General features: G+C 43.9%; 2 protein-coding genes across 3 annotated transcripts in view; one reads left to right on the top strand and one right to left on the bottom strand.

Moving 5' to 3' along the window:
- LOC137641417 (ribosomal RNA-processing protein 8-like) overlaps window positions 1–13552 on the top strand; it is a 58840-nt gene extending 45288 nt beyond the window's left edge. Inside the window, exon 5 of the mRNA XM_068373950.1 lies at window positions 13113–13552. Within this exon, the coding sequence (XP_068230051.1) occupies window positions 13113–13320 (208 nt within the window). The 3' untranslated portion in view covers window positions 13321–13552. The remainder of the gene's footprint in view (window positions 1–13112) is intronic.
- A 3378-nt stretch (window positions 13553–16930) lies between these two features.
- Cdk7 (Cyclin-dependent kinase 7) overlaps window positions 16931–21225 on the bottom strand; it is a 48801-nt gene continuing 44506 nt past the window's right edge. For both annotated transcript variants that reach the window (XM_068373947.1, XM_068373948.1), the window contains exon 9: window positions 16931–17141. In XM_068373947.1, the coding sequence (XP_068230048.1) occupies window positions 17113–17141 (29 nt within the window). In that variant the 3' untranslated portion in view covers window positions 16931–17112. The remainder of the gene's footprint in view (window positions 17142–21225) is intronic.

Genomic DNA, 21225 nt, shown 5'->3' with positions numbered 1-21225 from the left:
GCGACCCAGTGTGGGTTGCCAGTCGCACGTTGACGTTAAGCGACTCTCGGAGGTGGTTGTGGACGTTCAGTGTGTCACTAGGAAGACGTTCAACAACCAGCAGAGATGACTTGTTGTGACGCAGTGCGGCAGCCTCAGCAACCCTGTAGGGAGTTGACTGCACAACCCAGACAGTCTTCACAGTTTCGGGTTGACGCTGTACTTCCTCGCGTCCCCATGGTTGACAGTTCACAGACTGTGCAGCAGTACCATGATCTTGTGTCCGGCTCCGTCACGCATCCACCAGTGCGACCGGATTCAGCGAGTCAGACGTTGCCCACTCCGTTGCCGTTTCCTCATCAGTTTCGAATGAGGAACCCTCTGATGAGGACATTGCTGAACAAGACGATCAACCCCCAGCCCTGCTATCCATCCAGAAGATGCTGAAGAAGGAACACTGCCCTGTCAGGCTGTGGATGAGTCTGGTTAGGACACGTCATCCGTGGTTCTTTTTGTGTCACTTGGAAGACTACACCTCCGTCCTCTTCTGTATCATCTTGCTTTCACTGGAAAAGGACTAGACGCTAGAAGCGGTCTCGATCCCGGTTTCCGGTAAGATAAAGTCTGGTCTGACTTGGTGAAAGGACTTTATCAACCTTTGAAAGGGTCTTCCCCTGACTGTTCAGACTCCCAACCACGTTCTCTTCTCGGACGCATCGGACGTAGGCTGGGGTGCGACATTAGGCGGTAGGGAATGCTCGGGATTATGGAACTCGAGTCAAAGGACAATGCATTTCAACTGCAAGAAGCTTCTGGCAGTACGTCTGACCTGGAAAAGCTTCAGGTCTCTCCTTCAAGGCAAAGTGGTGGAGGTGAACACGGTCAACACCCTGCTTTGACGTACATCTCCAAACAAGGAGGGACCTACTCTCTGACATGGTACGAGTTCGCAAGAGACCTCCTCTCCTGTTCAACAGGTCTAGACTTTTCACTAGTAATGAGGTTCATCCAAGGCACCTTGAATGTCATAGCAGATTGTCTCAGTAGGAAGGGACAAATAATTCCAACATATTGGACCCTCCACAAGGATGTATGCAAGAGACTTTGGGCCACCTGGGGCCAGCCAACCATAGATCTCTTCGCAACCTCGATGACCTAGAGGCTCCCAATACTTTGCTCACCTATCCCGGACCCAGCAGTAGTTCATATAGATACCTTTCTACTAGATTGGTCACATCTAGATCTATATGCATTCCCTCCGTTCTAGATTGTCAACAAGGTACTGCAGAAGTTCGCCTCTCACGAGGGGACAAAGTTGACGCTAGTTGCTTCTCTCTGGCCCGCGAGAGAATAACTCACCGAGGTACTTCGATGGCTAGTAGACGTTCCCAGAACACTTCCCCTAAGGGTGGACCTGCTACGTCTGCCACGCGTAAAGAAGGTACTCCAAGGCCTCCACGCTCTTCGTCTGACTGCCTTCTGAATATCGAAAGACTCTCGAGAACTAGAGATTTTTCGAAGGAGGCAACCAGAGCGATTGCTAGAGCAAGGAGAACATCCACCCTTAGAGTCTACCAATCGAAGTGGGAAATCTTCCGAAACTGGTGCAAGTCAGTATCCGTATCCTCGACCAGTACCTCTGTAACTCAAATAGCTGACTTCCTCTTATATCTGAGGAAAGAACGATCTTTTTCAGCTCCCACTATCAAGGGTTACAGAAGCATGTTGGCATCAGTCTTCCGTCACAGAGGCTTAGATCTTTCCATCAATAAAGATCTACAGGACCTCCTTAAGTCTTTTGAGACCACGAAGGAGCGTCGTTTGGTTACACCTGGTTGGAATTTAGACGTGGTTCTAAGATTCCTTATGTCAGACAGGTTCGAACCACTTCAATCAGCCTCCCTGAAAGATCTCACCTTTAAGACTCTTTTCCTGATATGCTTAACCACAGCTAAAAGAGTCAGTGAGATTCATGCCTTCAGCAAGAACATCGGATTCTCATCCGAAACGGCTACATGTTCTACAACTTGGTTTTCTAGCCAAACACGAGCTGCCTTCTCGGCCTTGACCAATATCGTTTGATATTCCAAACTTTTCGTATGGTTGGAAATGAACTAGAAGAGTATTATGTCCTGGAAGAGCTCTTAAGTTCTATTTTAAAAACCTTTACGAGGCCCGTCTGAAGCTTTATGGTGTTCATTTAAGAATCCATCTTTGCCTATGTCAGAGCATTCTTTATCCTATTTTATCAGACTGTTAATACGAGAAGCTCATTCCCTTCTGAATGAGGAAGACCAAGCTTGGCTGAAGGTAAGGACACACGAAGTTAGAGCTGTCACAACTTCCGTGGCCTTTGAACAAAATAGATCTCTGCAAATTATATTCGACGCAACCTATTGGAAAAGCAAATCAGTGTTCGCGTCTTTTATCTTAAGAATGTCCAGTCTCTTTACGAGAACTGCTACACTCTGGGACCATTCGTAGCAACGAGTGCAGTAGTGGTGGGGGCTCCACCACTACAATTCCCTAATTCCAGAACCTTTTTAATCTTTCTCTTGAAATATTTTTGGGTTGTCCGGAAGGCTAAGAAGCCTTTCGCATCCTACTTGATTTGGCGGGTGGTCAAAATCATTTCTTGAGAAGCGCCTAGATTAGAGGTTTTGATGAGGACCTTTAGTATGGGTTGCAACCCTTCATACTTCAGCATCCTATGAGGATCGCGAGGCTCAGTAAGGAAGACGTACTTAAAAAGGCAGAGTAATTGTTCAAGTCGTCTTCCTTACCAGGTACTTATTTATTTTATGTTTGTTATTTTGAATAACTGCTAAAATGAAATACGGGATACTTAGCTTCTTATGTTAACATGTATGCTGGTCTCCACCCACCCCCCTGGGTGTGAATCAGCTACATGATCATCGGGTAAGATTAATATTGAAAAATGTTATTTTACTTAGTAAAATAAATTTTTGAATATACTTACCCGATGATCATGAATTTAAGGACCCTCCCTTCCTCCCCATAGAGACCCAGTGGACCGAGGAGAAAATTGGTTCTTGTTGACAAGAAGTACCTGAGTACCTACTCAACAGATGGCGCTGTTGTTGTACACCCCCACCTGTATAGCGATCGCTGGCGTATCCCGACCGTAGGTTTTTTTTGTCGAGCAACAGAGTTGCAGCTACATGATCATCGGGTAAGTATATTCAAAAATTTATTTTACTAAGGAAAATAACATATTTATTATTTATGCAGTACTTCATTGCTCTCAGGTACATTAAAATTTTCCAGATCTTATTTTCTAGTACAACGGGACCTCAAATTAACCGATTCTAGTTGAAAGAAGGTGTCTAAATTAACAAACCAATCCAGTATAGTACAGTACAAGATCTTATCATGCACCTTCTTTTTATTTCTTCAAGCTTTTTGTACCTTGGCCAAGGATGCGTTGAAATTTACAGCTTCTAACCCTCATCATATTCCACCTTCACAGCAGGAGTGCATATAGTAGAGGAAGCTGTCAAATGTTTTTAATACAAAAGGTTTGGGAGTGAATAGATTGTTTGTTCAGATTTTAGTAGTGTTCCACCTTCATTAAACAGCTGATACATTTTTTTCCCCTGTTATGAGAGGTGCATACACAGGGTTAGTTTTTGTTTGGTACCTGCTCATGTAAGAGTGATTTCTGTCAACCTCCCCCTGATGTACATATTACTTCTCCCTGGAAGCTGTTATATTGACCTTTACCCCTAAAACAAAAAATCCTGTTTTTGTTCCTTCCAATATACTGTACTCAAGTCTCTAGTATATTACTGAGACAATCTTGCAGTTAATAGCAATAAATCATTGGCTTGGTAAGCCATACTTCATTTGTTTTCAGTCTGCATCACTGTCAGAGTGTTAGATTAATAGGAAGGTAAAACCTCAAAATTAACATTTTCTAAACCATTTCATATTAGAAGTAGGCATCCTTTATAGATAATTAGGATATGAAGTGTTCCATGGGATAAAGGTGGATGCTACCTCCAATTATACCTAAGGTTGGCCAGGGTACTAGCCACCCGTAGAGATTGATTGATTGATTGATTTAAAGTTTTCAGGCATCCTCGACCTGTAGAGATACTACTGTCAGAGAGTTATTGGGTCCTTTAACCAGCCAGACAATACTACATTGGATCCTTCTCTCTGTTTACGGCTCATTTATTTCCTTGCCTACACATACACTTAATTGTCTGGCATATTCTTTCCACATTCTCCGGTCCTCATGCACCTGGCAACATTGAGATTACCAAACAATTCTACTTCATTCAAGAGGTTAACTACAGTACTGTAATTGTTCAGTGGCTACTTTCTTCTTGGTAAGGGTAGAAGAGAGACTTTAGCCATGGTAAGCAGCTTTTCTAGGAGAGGGATACTCCAAAATTAAATCATTGTTCTCTAGAAGTGGGTTGTGCCATAGCCTCTGTACCAGGGCCTTCCACTGTCTTGGATTAGAGTTTTCATACTGGAGTGAACACTCGGGCACACTGTTGTCTTGTATTTCTCCTCCTCGTTTTATTTTTTTTTAAGTTTTTATAGTTTATATGTGAAAGATCTAATTTAATGTTATTACTGTTCTTGAAATATTTTATTTTCATTGTTTATTCTTCTCTTATACAGTAGTTTATTTCCTTGTTTCCTTTCCTCACTGGGCTATTTTTCCCTGTTGAAGCCCTTGGGCTTCCACCATCTTGCTTTCCTAACTAGGGATATAGCCTAGCTTGTAATAAGAATAATATTACTCTCATGTATATTATATTTTGTTTCTCATCATAGATTGACTGTGCACTCTCATCTTTGAACTTAAATCTATATTTATATTTTGTAATCGTATTATACCATTGTGATTTAATGTTCACCAACCATAGTCTCGAATGTTTGCCTATCTTATTAATATTAAATCTTGTTTTTAATTGATAATTTTATAAATACTGTAGATGCTTCCTTGCTCTTTTAATTTAGTTTTTTTTTATTAATAAATTCAGTAGTAATTTCTGATGTGCATATTGCAAAAAGTATTTTGTTCAAGTTTTTAGAATTATTTCACCATACATTTTATTTAGCAGCTTAAATAAAAGAAAAATATACAGAAGTATAAATTTTGCATATAGAGAGCAATCACAATCTGACTAAAACAGGAAACAAGGTCTCCTTTTTCTAAATAAAATATTTTATACACATTTAACTATATGCTATTGTTCAGTCGTCAAGGCTTCCCATTTTGTTTGAAAATGGAAGTTAAAGAATAGTGTATTGTTATACTAATAGGATGTATCAATTTCTTGTTAAGAAACATTATATATCTCAAAATTATTTTATATACTGGGTACTGTATTTTGCAATTATTTTCCTCTTCATCCTGAAGTTCATTACAGAGATGCTGTATGGAGGCGAGTTGGGTAACCTAATAGGCCGGGTAATACTGTGTACATGAGTTAAATTTCAGTGCCTAGTGGTATCTCCCTGTATTGCGTATTACCTACTACATTGGCAATCGGCCCTGTGGAATAGTTTCCTTAACAGGTGTCTACAAAGAAAGGTTGATTGATTGATTTATGAAATTTTTGCCATATGACCCATCGCTTGGTCGAGGGTGGTCATTCATAGTAACTTTTGCAATAAGGCATTTGATGTTACTAGGGGTTTCCTTGCTCGGTTACTACAAAAGGTTTAGTTTACAGTTGAACCAGATTTCTTGAAGTTCGTTCTGCAGTTCCCTTGTAGAACACTTTGCATTATGCTTTTTCTGGTTTTTCTTTGAAGTTCTGCACTAACAAGTGCAAGGATTGCATTGATTTATGAAATTTAGGCCTCAAGCCTTGGGTATCAAAGGCCATTCAGAGTACCATTCCATGCACACAAGCCTACTTCAGACTGAAACATTGTCCGGTACCTCAATAATATCGGGACTGGGTAGGCAGCAGAAACAGCCACAGTCGGCTGAAACAACCGTGACCAATTAAGCAACCACTCTGCCCACTCAAGCTGCAATGCGCGAGTAGTTATATTCCTGGCAGAGACTGTGCTTCCAACTGGAACCATGCTATAATTTATCTTTGAGCTTTTGAGTCACGAAATGTGTCTAGGATTTGTTTAGACCACAAGTAAAGGCGCATGTAAAAGATAGTTGTTCCTACACTCAATACAAACCCTCATTCTTTGCTATAAAAGATATTCTAGCGCGAGCTGGAAAATACAGCAGAAAACCTTAACAAGGTCGTTAACGACCGAGCCGGTAGTTATTCACCTGTTAGGGGTGGGGGACTGCCGGTCGGTAGCTACTGAATACCTTCAATCGAATTCTAGCCGTCGCAGTGGTAACACCGCTGCTCCTGCTTTTGTTTGACTGGCAGACTAGCCTTTCTTTAGTGTGTTTTTGATTAACTTTTTCTTTTCTTTATTAGATGTGATGTCCTCTATTATGAGGAAGTGTCCCGGGATTCCCCCGAAATCTTGGGGCACATTCATGTCACCACCAGAGGTGGATCCTCATTCCCTATGCCCTTCGTGCAGAGGTCATAGGTGTTCTGAAGGCTTCCCCTGCTAAGTATGCAGAGAATGGTTGCCTTCTCAGTGGGAAAAGTTTGGGAAGAGGAAGAAGAAGAAATCCAAGAAGGATTTGTTACCTCCAGGTTCACCGTCGAAAGGTAAGGAGTCTGGGGCATCTTCTTCGGCCTCTCGATCGCTCCCTTCAGACTCTTCCTTGCCTCCTTCCTCTGGGGGGAAGTCAAAGAAGAGCAGCACAATTGACTTAACCCTCATTCCCCCTGGTCAGGCGGATTACGTTGCCCCTCCCAGTGGGACAATTTCTTCCACCATTGGGAATAACTCTATTACCGCTTCTATTCCAGATCACGTACAAGCGGTATGGCCTGCCCTTGGACTTCCTGGTTCTCCTTCGGTGGAAGTGTGGAACCAGTTCCTCACGGGCACAGTCTTACCTCAGCTCCCTTCTGTTTTGGAGCCTTCAGGAGTTTCGGACCTCCCCTACATCCCGTCAACCCAGTCGGCGGCCGCTGAAGTGTCAGCAGATGTAGTAACTAAAGCTCCCGCGGCGCCTACTTCGCTTCTCGCTTGCGCTTCTACGGAACCTCAACGTCGCAAGCGCGATCGTCACTATACCTCCCCCTCCCCCTCCTCCTCCTCCTCATCGTCTTCGTCCTCCTCGGAGGATAGGAGGGAGAGAGAGAAGAGGAAAAGGAGAGCTCCCTCTCCTTCGCCCAGATGTTCTTGTCGGGGAGAGAGAGGCGACATAGGAAAAGACATAATCGTTCTCGCTCTTCCTCGCCTTCTATCTCTTCACGAAATGTCTCACCGAGAGATGATAAGCGCTCTCGTCATTAACATGAGAAGAGTGCATCCTCGCGTCATCGTTCTGTCTCGCGATCGCCTTCCTCACGCGAGGGATCATCTAGGCGCTGTAAGAAGAAGTGCGCTATGAGACGTTCTCGCTCTTCATCACGAGAGAGTTCTCCTAAGTGTAATAAGTGCTCACGTTGGAGCGATTTTTCATCTAATCGCGCCCGGAGCGCTACCAAGGAAAGAGAGCACTCTGAGCGTGATCCCTCTCCTTCACATATTAACTTGAGGAGCTCAGATCGCTCTAGGGAAGCGAGAAAGAGCATTTCTTCTCGCCGTCGCTTCGTATCAACAGAGAGAGAGTGCTCCCGTCCTTCAACCTCCCGATCACGCAAGTCTCCGGACATATCCGCGCGGGGTCATTCACCTCGCCCTCGCATTTCAGAAAGAACAGCTCCGGTTCCCGTACTTCCTAAGAGTTACGGAATATGAGCCTCACGAGAACCTCGGAAGAAGACGCAGGGGTTCAACCCTTCTTCTCCTCGGTTGAAAACAGAGGAAAAAGGCCAGACCGCCGATCAATGCAACCTCTTACTGAGACAGTACCGTTAATTTGGTCGCCTACACCTAGACCTTCGACTTCCAGGCAAGATCAGGCACACGCGACGCCAGTAGCCAGCGCTCAGCCTTCCCTTGGAATAACGGCTATGGATTATTCTACGTCGCCGTTACCTCCAGACACTCGGGCTTCTAGCGCCCTCCCTTGGGAGGAATTAGTGCGACCGGAAGATTCCTCGGAAGAACAACCATCAAAGGATTTAGTCCTCCTATCTCGGCTCTAAGAACGATGTGTAATATCTCCGGCCTTGGGGTTTTACATGTCACCGCGGCATACCGACGCTCCAGCTTTAGACAGACTATGTCGTCCTCCACCTAACCCTAAGACCAGAATCGAACTTCCCTGGTCTATTCACACTGCAGGCCGTCTGAGGAAGGTCTCGCAGGCGGTCTCGGGGGAAACGGGTTCCTTGAAGTCTCAAGGATCCCATAAACTTCTGCAATTTCCATTTTCGAGGCAAAAGCGTTTTTACAAGGTCAGAGACACCAACCCTTCTCCTCTGACCCTGGATCCCCTCACAGCAAGGCTCACACCTGGCTGCTCTGCAGAGAGACTCTCTTCTCTCCCAGACTCCTTCACCACCACAGAAGCCTCGGCAATGGAAGCAGCGTCAATGTCCCTTCTGGAGGCATTATCCTGGTTTGACACGTAGTCAGGCACAGTCGGCTACCTAGCGAGTCACGAAGACCTATCAAACCAAAACTCCATGCAGTCCCTGCAGGAAGTCCTAGCGGCTGGGGCCAAAACAATGGACTTCCTAACTGCTACGACTGCAACCATGTGGGGCAACTGGATTCTAAAAAGGAGGGAATCAGTGGTTTCCAGACTTCATAGGAGCATCAGTAAGACCGAGAAATTAGATTTGAGGAACTCGGATCTTCTGCAACCTCTCCTCTTTTCTAAACAGGCAGTTTCCTCTGCCTTAGATACTTGGAGGAAAGAGACGCAGGACACCGCGATGCAAAAGGCTGCTTCCCTTCGCACAATGCAACAGCAGCCAACTCCACAATCGCAACGTCACTCCCAGCCAAGAGCCTCAGCCGCCCCTCTTTTATAGCCAAACCCATGGGCAGAGGAAAGTCGGCTCCTCCTAAGGCTAAAGGCAGAGGGAGGAACCCTAGACAGAAATAGGGTCACGGCTCCCCCCTCACAGTGCTTAGGGGGTTGCCTGCAGGGGAGTTGGAGGAGGTGGAAGGCTATGGGGGTCATGCAATGAACCATCAAGGTGCTTCGTTGGTGATACCACATCCCCTTCATAGACTCTCCTCCTCCTCTAATTCCTCCCCCGATCTCGTCCTCCCAGATCCCTCGGGGTCCAGGGAAATAGCAAGCCCTAGCTCGGGAGATCCAGAGCATGCTCCCAAAAGGCGCCATTCAAGATGTCTCCAGCGCTTCCCCGGGGTTTTTCAGTCGCCTCTTTCTGGTAGAGAAAGCCTCAGGAGGTTGGAGACCCATAATTGATCTCTCAACCTTGAACCAGTTTGTGAAGCAAACTCCATTCAAAATGGAGACCGCAGCCTCCGTGACCCAAGCAGTGCGTCCAGGAGACTTTATGGCTTCGGTGGACTTAAAAGATGCATATTTCCAAGTGCCGATCCATCACACATCTCAGAATTCCTGCGCTTTCTGGTTCAGGGTCGAATCTTCGAGTTCGAAGTCCTATGCTTTGGCCTCTCGACCGCCCCACAGGTCTTTACGAAGGTTTTCGAACTCAAATCTTCATGGGCTCACAAGCACGGAATACGTCTGCTAAGATACCTGGACGATTGGCTACTCCTGGCCTCATCCAGGGAGCTAGCTCTGGATCGCATGAGAAGACTTCTGGACCTTTGCAAGGACCTGGGGATCCTTGTAAATGCAGAGAAGTCTTGCTTGACTCCAACCCAAGTCTTAAACTATCTGGGTATGTCCATCAACACCCAGGTAGGGAGGGTGTTCCCTTCGGAAGACAGACTTCGGAGACTGGATCAATCCATCACCCATCTCTTGTCTCCACTACTGCCTACAGCCAAGACGTGGCAGAGTCTTCTGGGCCATCTTTCCTTCCTGGAAAAACTAGTTCCAGGCGGAAGATCGAGAATGAGAAATCTCCAGTGGCATCTGAAGACCCATTGGTCTCAAAAGATCGATTCCCCATTCTTGTCAGTGGAGGTTCCAGCTCTGGTGTTACAAGATCTTCATTGGTGGTCAACCAAAGAGAATACCCAAAAGGGCATTCCCCTCCTAAGCCCCAGTCCGAAGTTAAAACTCTTTTTCAGACGCATCGCTACGGGGCTGGGGTTCCCACCTAGGTCCGAAATTAGCATCAGGAATTTAGTCTCTGATAAAGCAAACTCTCCACATAAATCACCTGGAATTATTAGCACCCTGGAAAGGCCTAAAATTCTTTGTAAAAGATCTACAAGGACGAGAGGTTGTGCTGATGAGCGACAACTCCACAGCCGTCTCGTACATCAACGAACAAGGGGGTACTCTGGCAAGAGATCTGTGCCTGCTAGCGGTCCAAGTTTGCCAGTGGGCGGAAGGTCACAACATTTCTCTCACGGCCAGGTTTATTCCAGGCCGGAGAAACATCGTGGCGGATCAACTGAGCAGGCATCACCAAGTGTTGAGTGGCAAATGGTCTTTGGATCCTCGAGTGGCGAAGACAGTAATAGCTTTGTGGGGTTAACCCACAATAGACCTGTTTGCCACTTCTCTGAATGCGAAACTTCCCCGCTACGGGTCCCCAGTTCCAGACCATCAGGCAACGATCCAGGACGCCCTTCAACATTCCTGGGACAACCTAGACGCTTATGCCTTCCCACCCTTTTGCCTGCTCAGAAGGGTGATCAACAAACTCAGGACCTCCCGGAACTGCAAGCTAACTCTAATAGCTCCGGCATGGCCAAGCAGAGAGTGGTACGCAGATCTTCTTTCCCTGCTGGTTCAAGTTCCAAGGTTCCTGCCTCTAGAACCCCTTCTGTTGACGCAGCCACACAGTGGTATCCCCCACGGGAGAATCCACTTCCTGAAGCTTCACGCTTGGAGTCTGTCCAGTCTCTCCTCAGAAGCAGAGGCGTTTCAGAGAAGGTGGCTGAGCACATGTCCAGGCACCTGCGCCAATCTTCCACAAACCTCTACCAAGCAAGATGGAGAGTGTTTGCAGCTTGGTGTAGAGGGCGAGGCGTGTCTCCACTCGATCCCTCTCTTCCATTAGTGGCGGACTTCCTGGTGTACCTCAGGTAGGAGAAATTCCTCTGTCTCAGCAATTAAAGGCTATCATTCAGCCTTAAGCCTCATCTGTAGACTGAGAGGGGCTGACCTTGAAGATATCTCCTTGTTGATTCGAGTCTTTGAGAGATCTTGCCCCCCAGTTGAGATTAGACCACCACCTTGGGACGTGTCCCTGGTCTTACGTTCCTTGAAGGGACCACCCTATGAGCCCTTAAATAGGGCCTCTGACTACTTCCTAACCCTTAAGACCGTCTTCCTAGTAGCTCTGGCCTCGGCAAAAAGGGTTGGTGAACTTCATGGTCTATCCTACGAAGTCACCCATTCTAGAGGATGTGGGAAGTCTCGCTCAACTTCGTGCCAGGCTTTGTGACCAAAACTCAGAATCCTTCATCGGCCGATGAGAGGTTTAGAGAATTTCAATTTTCCAGCCTCAATAGGGTAACTCAGGATACTGACCAATTGCTACTGTGCCCAGTCAGGGCGCTAAGGAAATACCTGAAGCGCACCAGACCTTTCAGACCATGCCTCCGTCATCTCTTCCTCAGTACCAACAAGGTAAAGAAGAGAATCTCTCGCAACACCATCTCTTTCTGGCTCAAGAAAGTTATTACGAGAGCCATTCACGGAGACCCAGAGGCAACTCAACCCAAAGTCCATCAAGTTAGGGGAGTGGCTGCCTCACTGGCGTTTAAGAAGAATTTTTCAGTCTCCCAAGTCGTTAAGAGCTGGAGTCTGGAAACGCCAATCTACATTCACCTCTCACTATTTATCCAATGTGACACATAGGTCTCTAAACACCTTTTCTATAGGGCCTATTGTGGCAGGTCAACAGGTGCTGTAGCTACCTTACGCCCTTTCAGGGGACAGTAGCCATTGGTCGAGGATTTTGTGTTACACTAGGTTTTAGAAGGACATTCATCTATCTTCTGCACCTTACTTCTTCCTCCCATCTGGGTATCCTAGTCTGTAACCAGTTTCAGCTGGACTCGCCAATGGAAATAAGGTATGAAACTCATCTGACTCCTTTCACAGTGTATAAGTTATACTCGTAGTCACAAGGGTTCCCCTTTTCAAGGTCAAGGGAATCCTAAGTATGATAGGGTCCGGGGTATGTTCCCGGCCCTCTTCATCCTGAAACTTTTGTTTCCACGTAATTACAAACTTTCAGTCGTGCTAAGATTATGGGGTTCTACAAAGAAAAGTTAATGGGAGATTTTTTCATCAAAAGAGTCCAGTCTGAGGACTTTCTTCCCTAGGAATAGGGAACTCCTCGTCCACCCTGACCTCAAGACTAAGTCTCCTATAGTAAAGAATGAGGGTTTGTATTGAGTGTAGGAACAAATGACAAACTTATAACAGAGTGTATTTTTCCTAACATACAAACCCGAATTCTTTACACAAATCTTCCCTCCATCACCGCCCCCTAAAAATAGTCCTAGCTAGAATCCGATTGAAGGTATTCAGTAGCTACCGACCGGCAGTCCCCCCACCACTAACAGGTGGATAACTACCGGCCCGGTCGTTAACAACGTTGTTAAGGTTTTCTGCCGTATTTTCCAGCTCGCGCTATAATATCTCCTATAGTAAAGAATTCGGGTTTGTATGTTAGGAAAAATACAAACTCTGTTATAAGTTTGTCATGTTTGTATTTAAAAAACTAAACGTATATTGCTGCATACCCAATATGGTATTTGTTTTTTTCTTTAAACTTGAGGCAATTAATGCAATTACAATTCTTTGTTTTATTAATCTATTTTGTACTCCAATAAGTTGATAATGTAGAGTACTTTTAAGTATTTTGTATTGAATGATTGCATTAATTTTTGGACAAAATGTTCTTAAGCTTGTGTTATCAGGAATATTCCAGGAACTGTTTCATATCTAATCATTTATTTTTAAGTTAACGAGCCTAAATATCCAAGGTAATTATGTGTAATATTGCATAAACTACATTTTTCAACAGTGGTATCTTGAAGATTGCGGAGGTGGAAAGCAGAATTAATAAACCAAAATTGTTCGTGGACCAAGTCAAGAAATATGGATTCAATTGTACTTATTCAGACACATCCACAAAATATTTCTTCATGTTTGACTTCAAGAAGGGCTTTAATGTAAATAAGAAAGATGTTCCTGATATAATATTAAAACCCTGTAAATATAAGAAAAGGTAGTATTCAATATAATAGATGGAATTTGTAAAGTCAGTTTGTAAGTCAATTTTTTATCAAAAAATAAAAAATGGTCAAGAAATATATGAACTAATGAAACCAAATTAATCATTGTAACCATATGTTAAGTTAATTAATGAGCTGTTTTGTTTAACTGCAGAGTTGTGTTTTTATAGGTCGTGCAAAATCCACTGCATTTATTTAGTGGTAAGTGACATCAGAAATTTATCTTCAACTTTTTATTTTCTTTCTGATTCCCCTTCTGTGTTTAAGAAGCCCAGAGGTAAGCTGGTAACATACTGGAGCCAAGAAGCTTTACTATGATAAAAAATATGGGTAGCATCAAAGAAAAGACCTGCACTGTGATGAGGCTCGTTTAAAACAGCAGATTGCTACAAGATAACCCAATTGACAGATGGAAAAGGATGGGTCAAAGGAATAAATACGACAATTGAAAATAAAAATAAAACTTCATAGCAACGAGAGAACAAATACGTAAACAATGAAATGAGGAAACATGGGAAATGGAATCAGAATCTCAACACATCAAAAAAAAAAAAAAGAGAAAATATTAAGGATACCAAAGTGACTTAGAAAATATGTGAGAGGAGCAAAGTACGTAAAAGATTTGGAGATATTAAAGTTGAAAATAAAGGAATCCATGAATGATGAAAGCTGTTTTTGAAAAGCTGGTCTATGAAGTGAATTAACATTGTACAGTACTGGAATATGTTAATTTACGTAATAAAGGTATCCTAGTATACAACTGCTAGAGATGTTAAAATGGCCTTCAAGAAGATGAAAAATTGAAAAGCCCCAGAACCATCCACAATAACACGTGACCTTAAAGCAGCTGGAAAACCTCAAAAAGGAAAAGCGAGGAAAAAAATCTTACAGTAATGGTATACAATGGTAAAGGGGCTGCATTGCAGTGTGTAAATTACAGAGGACAGAAGAAAGGGCTATAAAAATAGTAGATAATCAATTCGGCATCATGGCAGAAAGATAAACAACAGAAGCAGTCTTTATAGTGATTCAAATAGAGGAAAGTACCAAGCAAAGATGAAGTAATTATACCACATATTTTTGGATCATGAAAAGACCTTCAGTAGAGTAAACAAGAACTTCGAGATAAGTAATTACATGAGCATTATGAAAGCAGAGAATACTAGAAAATCTCAAGTTAGTGAGAGTTATATAGGAGTATTTTGAGATAAAAAAAAAAATAAGAGTTCATCAAAAATCAGTACCAAGCCCTTGCTGTTTAAAAAGTAAGAAATGATGCTAAATTAAAATATAGGAAAGCAATCGCCTAGAAGCTGACGTATGCAGATTAAATAGTGTTGAAAACAGATTCCAAGATAGAGGTGGTAGAAATTGTATAAAAGTATTGTTCTGGCTGGAAGAAACTAAAGAAATTAGATTAAAAACAGGACCATAAAGTAATGCAACTGGATGTGAAAGAAAACTGCAAAGAACCTTACATTTCCAATCAAACTGTTTAGCCAGTTTCTCTTTTTCTTTTTTCTTTTTTTCTCAATAACTGTGGATAATGTAAACATTCAAACCTAATTGTTGCTACCCATATAACCTTTAATTCTTTAACATAGTGAATATCTTTAGTAGGGCTGGAATGGCCTATGAAATCTTTAATAAGGTAGTCCACTTACGTCTTAAGCTGCAACTAGTAGGATATACTGTTGCGTCCAATAAAAGGCTGTTGATCTTTTTCTTATATCTTTCAGACTGAATGGTGGATTGCTTGCTTCAATGTTGAAATGGAACAGGAAATGCCTAGAAAGGACGATAGATGTTAGAGGTTTACTTCGAGACCAAACTTGCTATCGATCCTCATAATCTTTGTGCTTTTTACGGGGGGAATGATTGCGAGCAATCATCCCCCCTGTAGTGATTGCAGATGGCCTCCTGTTCAGTAGCAAGCATTCTCGATATGGAAGAAAAGGAAGGCCAGGGATTCTTTTGCGTTAACCAATACCTGTGCTGATGCAGCTCTATACCTCCCTTATTTCTCCTTCAATTTTGTGAACCAGAGACTTAATGCCCCTGTTCAGTACAGCCTACATGATTGGCACAACTATCCCAGTAGTCAACCAGACTGGAGGTACTTGGCCCTATGCAAGCCTGAACACATGCACCTACACCCTTATCCTGATGTTGGAGGAGCTCGACCCCTTTCCCTCACCTTTCCTACCTGGACAGTGGAGTGCCGCTGACTTCTCTTCCTTTAGAGATATTTTAGTACCTCAGATAGTGAAGACAGCCCTTTTCAAGAATACTCTTGCATGCTATAGGCAGGCCTGAGTTGGCAAGTGATCCATCTCAGTTCAGTGATCATGAGCACTGACCAGGGCCGAGCACCCAGCTACGATCACCAGAGGTAAGGGTATGTACATACCACCTTTTCTGTCCCTGGCTTGATTGGTGCTACTCTTTTTGCTTCAATTCCATCTCCTGAATGTAGATGTGGGGTTGCTGAATCACTTGATATTGATCTAGCTAGAATTACAGGGCATGATGTTGAACCATAACAAAACTCAAAATAAGATTTTAGTAGGTAAATATCAATGGTTCCTCAACATCCTAATCTCAGCATTGATAGTGTTTCTTTAACTCTATACAACTCTTATAATTTTAGGTGTGATTCTTGATAGCAAATTTACTTTGAGAAACACATTTGGTCTTTCTTCATTTGCACAAAATATTGACTTAAGAAAGTCTTTTAATATTTTCGGGGATCAATCTATTCTAAAGTGTTTTAATTCTTTAAATTTGCATTGTTTCGAGTATTGTTCTCCTGTCTGGTCTTCAGCTGCCAAGTCTCGTCTTAATTTGTTGGGCAAGAATTTGCTATCTATTAAATTTCTTATTCCAAATCTAGATATTAATCTCTGGCACAGTTGATCAGTTTAGTCCTTTCTGCACATTGCATAAAATTCTTCATAACTCTGACCATCCTTTGCATTCAGACATTCCCAGACAGTACCATCTTGTTCATAATACAAGGTATGCAGTTGCTCATAATACAAGGTATGCAGTTAACTCAAATAGACATGTCTTGTCCATCATAAGGTTCAATACTACTCGGTATTCTAGAACTTTTATTCCAGCTATGTCCAAGCTGTGGAATGATATTCCTAATCGGGCAGTTGAATTAGTGGAACTTGAAAAGTTCAAACTTCCAGCAAATGTTTTTATGAAGAGGCTGGCATAAGCCTCTCATTATAGATTCTATATGAAAGATCTATTTCAATGTTATTACTGTTCTTAATAAAATTTAGAGGTAGCAAGAGAACACCTGTACTCCTTGTAGGCAAAATTAAAAGTGAATGCAGAGCCACCTGCCAGTAGCTTCCACTACCTTGTCTAAAGTTTAATAGCCATTCCAGTCATGCAGAAATTATACTCCTATTAAAGAACGATGGTTTGTGTTCATGTAGGAACAAATTTTATGTAATAGACAACTATGAATGATTAACACAGCAAACCCTTAACACCATGTAAATGGCCTCCGTTATGGATTCTAGAAAATAAATTTGTAGTGATTACTGATGGCAGTAATTAAAATTACAAGAAAGGTTATAAAAAATGTGAATAACAGTATTATTTACTTTCTCAATAGGATCATACAAGTAAACAATATAAAAATATATTATATTATGAAACAAGAGACTAAGAAAGGTAAAGTTTTCTACACAGTAATCAAAGCATTTTCCAATAGTTGATGAGTAAGTACTGCTCAGGTAGGGCATGGATTTCTTCCACATTCACATCCTTTTAAAATTGTAGCTTTTTGGCAAGAGAACCTGCAGAAAAATAGAAAAACAATGTAAGAATTACTGTATTAAGAATGTACAGATATATATTCAACAATGTGTAAGAGTAACCTATAAACTAAATCACATTTTTAAAAGTTGATTTGTATTTTTTCTAACTAGAGTATCTGAACCACAGATTCCCAGAGGTGAGGAATTCCTATGATGAGACTCATCATTAGCTAACAACGGTAGATGGTCCCTTATTTCTGATCCACCAAATCCGAAGGCAAGTGGAACACTGGTTGCTGACTAGTGATGCCTCAGAAAGTACGCATCTTTGAAGGCCAATGTGATCATGAAGTCCCTGGTCTGACAGCCTGTCCGAACGTAGCTGCAGTCTCCATCTTAAACAGAATCTGAAGCACTAACTCATTCAAGACTGAAAAGTCTGTGACTGGTCTCCAGATGCCTTCTCTACAAAAAGTCCACTGAATCAGCCTGGAGACCTTGCTGGATATCGAATCAGGGGAGTTGAAGAGCTGAGGAACAGGGCGATGTAACCTACTCAGAGTACATTGAAAATCTGAGGTTTAGTCCCGTGGCAATCTCATCTCTGTCACCTGCGTTTCAGGCATCCCTCATCAGTGGTATTGTAGGACAAATGGCCCCTATAGTGGGGGGGGTAGGGTTGCTGTACACTTTTCCCTCCCTTTCCTCGTACCTTCTTGCCGTGAAAAGGATGTCTGAAAGGGGGAAATATTCTTGGCAGTGTTTAACCAAGGAGGGTCCTTTGATGTCTTTTGTTCCTGCCTTCACACAGGTCAGTTTTGGTACAACCAGTGTCAAGGAAGTAGAACGAGAAGTAACAGCTATGATTGGCCTTTCTCCATGTTAGTTCAACTTCTTCCATGTTAAACAGAGACAAGAAAGGTAACCGAGTCACGAATTTGGAGATGATGGCATTTCGTCTCTTCAAGATCCAGTTGGCCAACTGGTTTTCCTAGAACTTAAAATTGGTCTGCCTCCAGAAAGCACAACTTTCTTAGGAAATTTCCATTTGTGTGGATCGAACAGGTCTTCGGTGGCAGGCTAGCAAAGTGGCCTTCGCAACTCTCCATGTTGGCAGCATCAACAGCCAAAAACACCACCAGCTGCGTTGCAAGCTTCACCACTATCATGCCGTGTGCCAAGACTGACATTACCGGGTCTAATGGCGGGAGAAAAGGTGTGTCGTTGAAGATGTAATATTTCCTCTGCTGCAGAAATAGGGGATGAAGAAATCAGGACAATTTACTCGCCCTTTCTTTATAGATTCTGCAACATCACCCTCTTAATGGACTAACAACATCGCAGACCAGGGCAACTCCAGCCTTGGCATAGTGAGTCACAGCAGAGGAGATCCAACACACTGCCTTGGGGGGGGGGGTCCATTAATTGACAGGATACAGGACTGGACCTGCAGGAAGGAGATAAGTCTCCCCTAGCTGGAGCTGTCTCTACGCCTTCGGACTGTCACAGTTTGAATCTAAAACTTCATCCAACTCGTGGCTTACGTCCAATTGGGTGCCAAGGGAACTGACAAGGCAGTCACTCCCTCATGAATTTTTTGAAAAATTGAATTGTTCACAATCTTGATGCCCAGTTCTTTAGAGAGTGACCTCAAGTCCTGCCTTCGTGGATTAAAAATGAAGAAGGCCAGAATACTAACAGCACAGGAAATGAAGATTGAGTTAGTTCAATGGGAGCAACAACTGGCTCCAGTGGCAGACCAGTTGAAGACTGAGGAAGTTCAATGGGAGCAGCAACTGGCTCCAGTGGCAGACCAGTTGAAAACTGAGGTGGAGCAGCAACTGGCTCCAATAGCAGACCAGTTGAAGACTGAGGAAGTTCAATGGGAGAAGCAACTGCCTCCAGTGGCACAGCGGTTGAAGACTGATAAAGTTCAATGGGAGCAGCAACTGACTCCAGTGGCAGAGCAGTTGAAGACTGAGGAAGTTCAATAGGAGCAAAAACTAGTTCCAGTGGCAGAGCAGTTAAAGACTGAGGAAGTTCAACGGGAGCAGCAACTGACTCCAGTGGCAGAGCAGTTGAAGACTGAGGAAGTTCAATGGAAGCAGCAACTGACTCCAGTGACAGAGCGGTTGAAGACTGAGGAAGTTCAACGGAACGGGAGCAGCAACCGACTCCAGTGACTGAGCGGTTGAAGACAGAGGAAGTTCAATGGGAGCACCAAGTGGCTCCAGTGGCAGAGCAGTTGAAGACAGGAAGTTCAATGTGTGCAGCAACTGCCTCCAGTGGCAGAGCAGTTGAAGACTGAGGAAGTTCAATAGGAGCAAAAACTAGTTCCAGTGGCAGAGCAGTTAAAGACTGAGGAAGTTCAATGGGAGCAGCAACTGGCTCCAGTGGCAGAGCTGTTGAAGACAGGAAGTTCAATGGGAGCAGCAACTGCCTCCAGTGGCAGAGCAGTTGAAGACTGAGGAAGTTCAATAGGAGCAAAAACTAGTTCCAGTGGCAGAGCAGTTAAAGACTGATGAAGTTTAATGGGAGCAGCAACTGGCTTCAGTGGCAGAGCGGTTGCAGACATGAAGTTGAGTGGGAGCAGCAACTGGCTCAATGGCAGAGCAGTTGAAGACTGAGGAAGTTCAATGGTAGTAGCAACTGACTACAGTGGCAGAGTAAGTAAAGACTGAGGAAGTTCAATAGGAGCAGCAACTGGTTCCAGTGGCAGAGCAGTTGAAGACCAATGAAGTTCAATGGGACCAGCAACTGGTTCCAGTGGCAGAGCAGTTGAAGACCAATGAAGTTCAATAGGAGCAGCAACTGGTTCTAGTGGCAGAGCAGTTGAAGACTGGGGAAGTTCAATGGGAGCAGCAACTGGTTCCAGTGGCAGAGCAGTTGAAGACCAATGAAGTTCAATGGGACCAGCAACTGGTTCCAGTGGCAGAGCAGTTGAAGACCAATGAAGTTCAATGGGAGCAGCAACTGGTTCCAGTGGCAGAGCAGTTGAAGACCCATGAAGTTCAATAGGAGCAGCAACTGGTTCCAGTGGCAGAGCAGTTGAAGACTGGGGAAGTTCAATGGGAGCAGCAACTGGTTCCAGTGGCAAAACGGTTGAAGACCAATGAAGTTCAATGGGATCAGCCACTGGCTTCTGTAGCAGGCCAGTTGAAGAATTGAGGAAGTTCAATGGGAGCAGCAACTGTCACCAGTGGCAGAGTGGTTGAAGATTGAGGAAGTTCAATGAGAGCACCAAGTGGCCCCAGTGGCACTGCGGTTGAAGACTGAGCAAGTTCAATGGGAGCAGCAGCTGGCTCCAGTGACAGAGCTGTTGAAGTCTTGAAGTTCAGTGGGAGCACACAACTGGCTCCAGTGGCAGAGCAGTTGAAGACTGCCACTGGAGCCAGTTGTTGCTCCCATTGAACTTCCTCAGTCTTCAACTGCTCTGCCTTTGGAGCCAGTTGCTGTTCCCATTTAACTTGCTCAGTCTTCAACAGCTGTGCCACTGGAGCCAGTTGCTGCTCCCATTAAACTTCCTCAATCTTCAACCACTCTGCCACTGGTGCCCATTGCTACTCCCATTAAACTTCCTCAGTCTTCAACCGCTCTGCCATTGGAGCCAGTTGCTGCTCCCATTGAACTTCCTCAGACATCAACTGCTCTGCCACAGGAGCCAGTTGCTACTCCCATTGAACTTCCTCAGTCTTCAACCACTCTGCCACTGGAGCCAGCTGCTGCTCCCATTGAACTTCCTCAGTGTTCAACCGCTCTGTCACTGGAGTCAGTTGTTGCTCCCGTTGAACTTTCTCAAACTTCAACCGTTCTGGCACTGGAGTCAGTTGTTGCTCCCGTTGAACTTCCTCAGACTTCAACCGTTCTGTCACTGGAGTCAGTGGTTGCTCCTGTTGAACTTCCTCAGACTTCAACCACTCTGCCACAGGAGCCAGTTGCTGCTCCCATTGAACTTCCTCAGTCTTCAACCATTCTGCCACTGGAACATCACTTGAGCAAGGATATCCTCTCACTTCTGTGAGAACGTCCACTGTAGAGCCCGAAAACTCGGCAAGTTTACAAGGTTGAGGATTGCAAGAATCCTCAGGCTGAAAACCAACCTGCAGAACCTACTGTGGAGAAG

Source organism: Palaemon carinicauda, chromosome 5 (genome assembly GCF_036898095.1).
Source record: "Palaemon carinicauda isolate YSFRI2023 chromosome 5, ASM3689809v2, whole genome shotgun sequence".
Classification (NCBI taxonomy): Eukaryota; Metazoa; Arthropoda; class Malacostraca; order Decapoda; family Palaemonidae; genus Palaemon; species Palaemon carinicauda.
The sequence above is the reverse complement of the archived record's forward strand: the minus strand, read 5'-3'. Positions and strand labels throughout refer to the sequence as shown.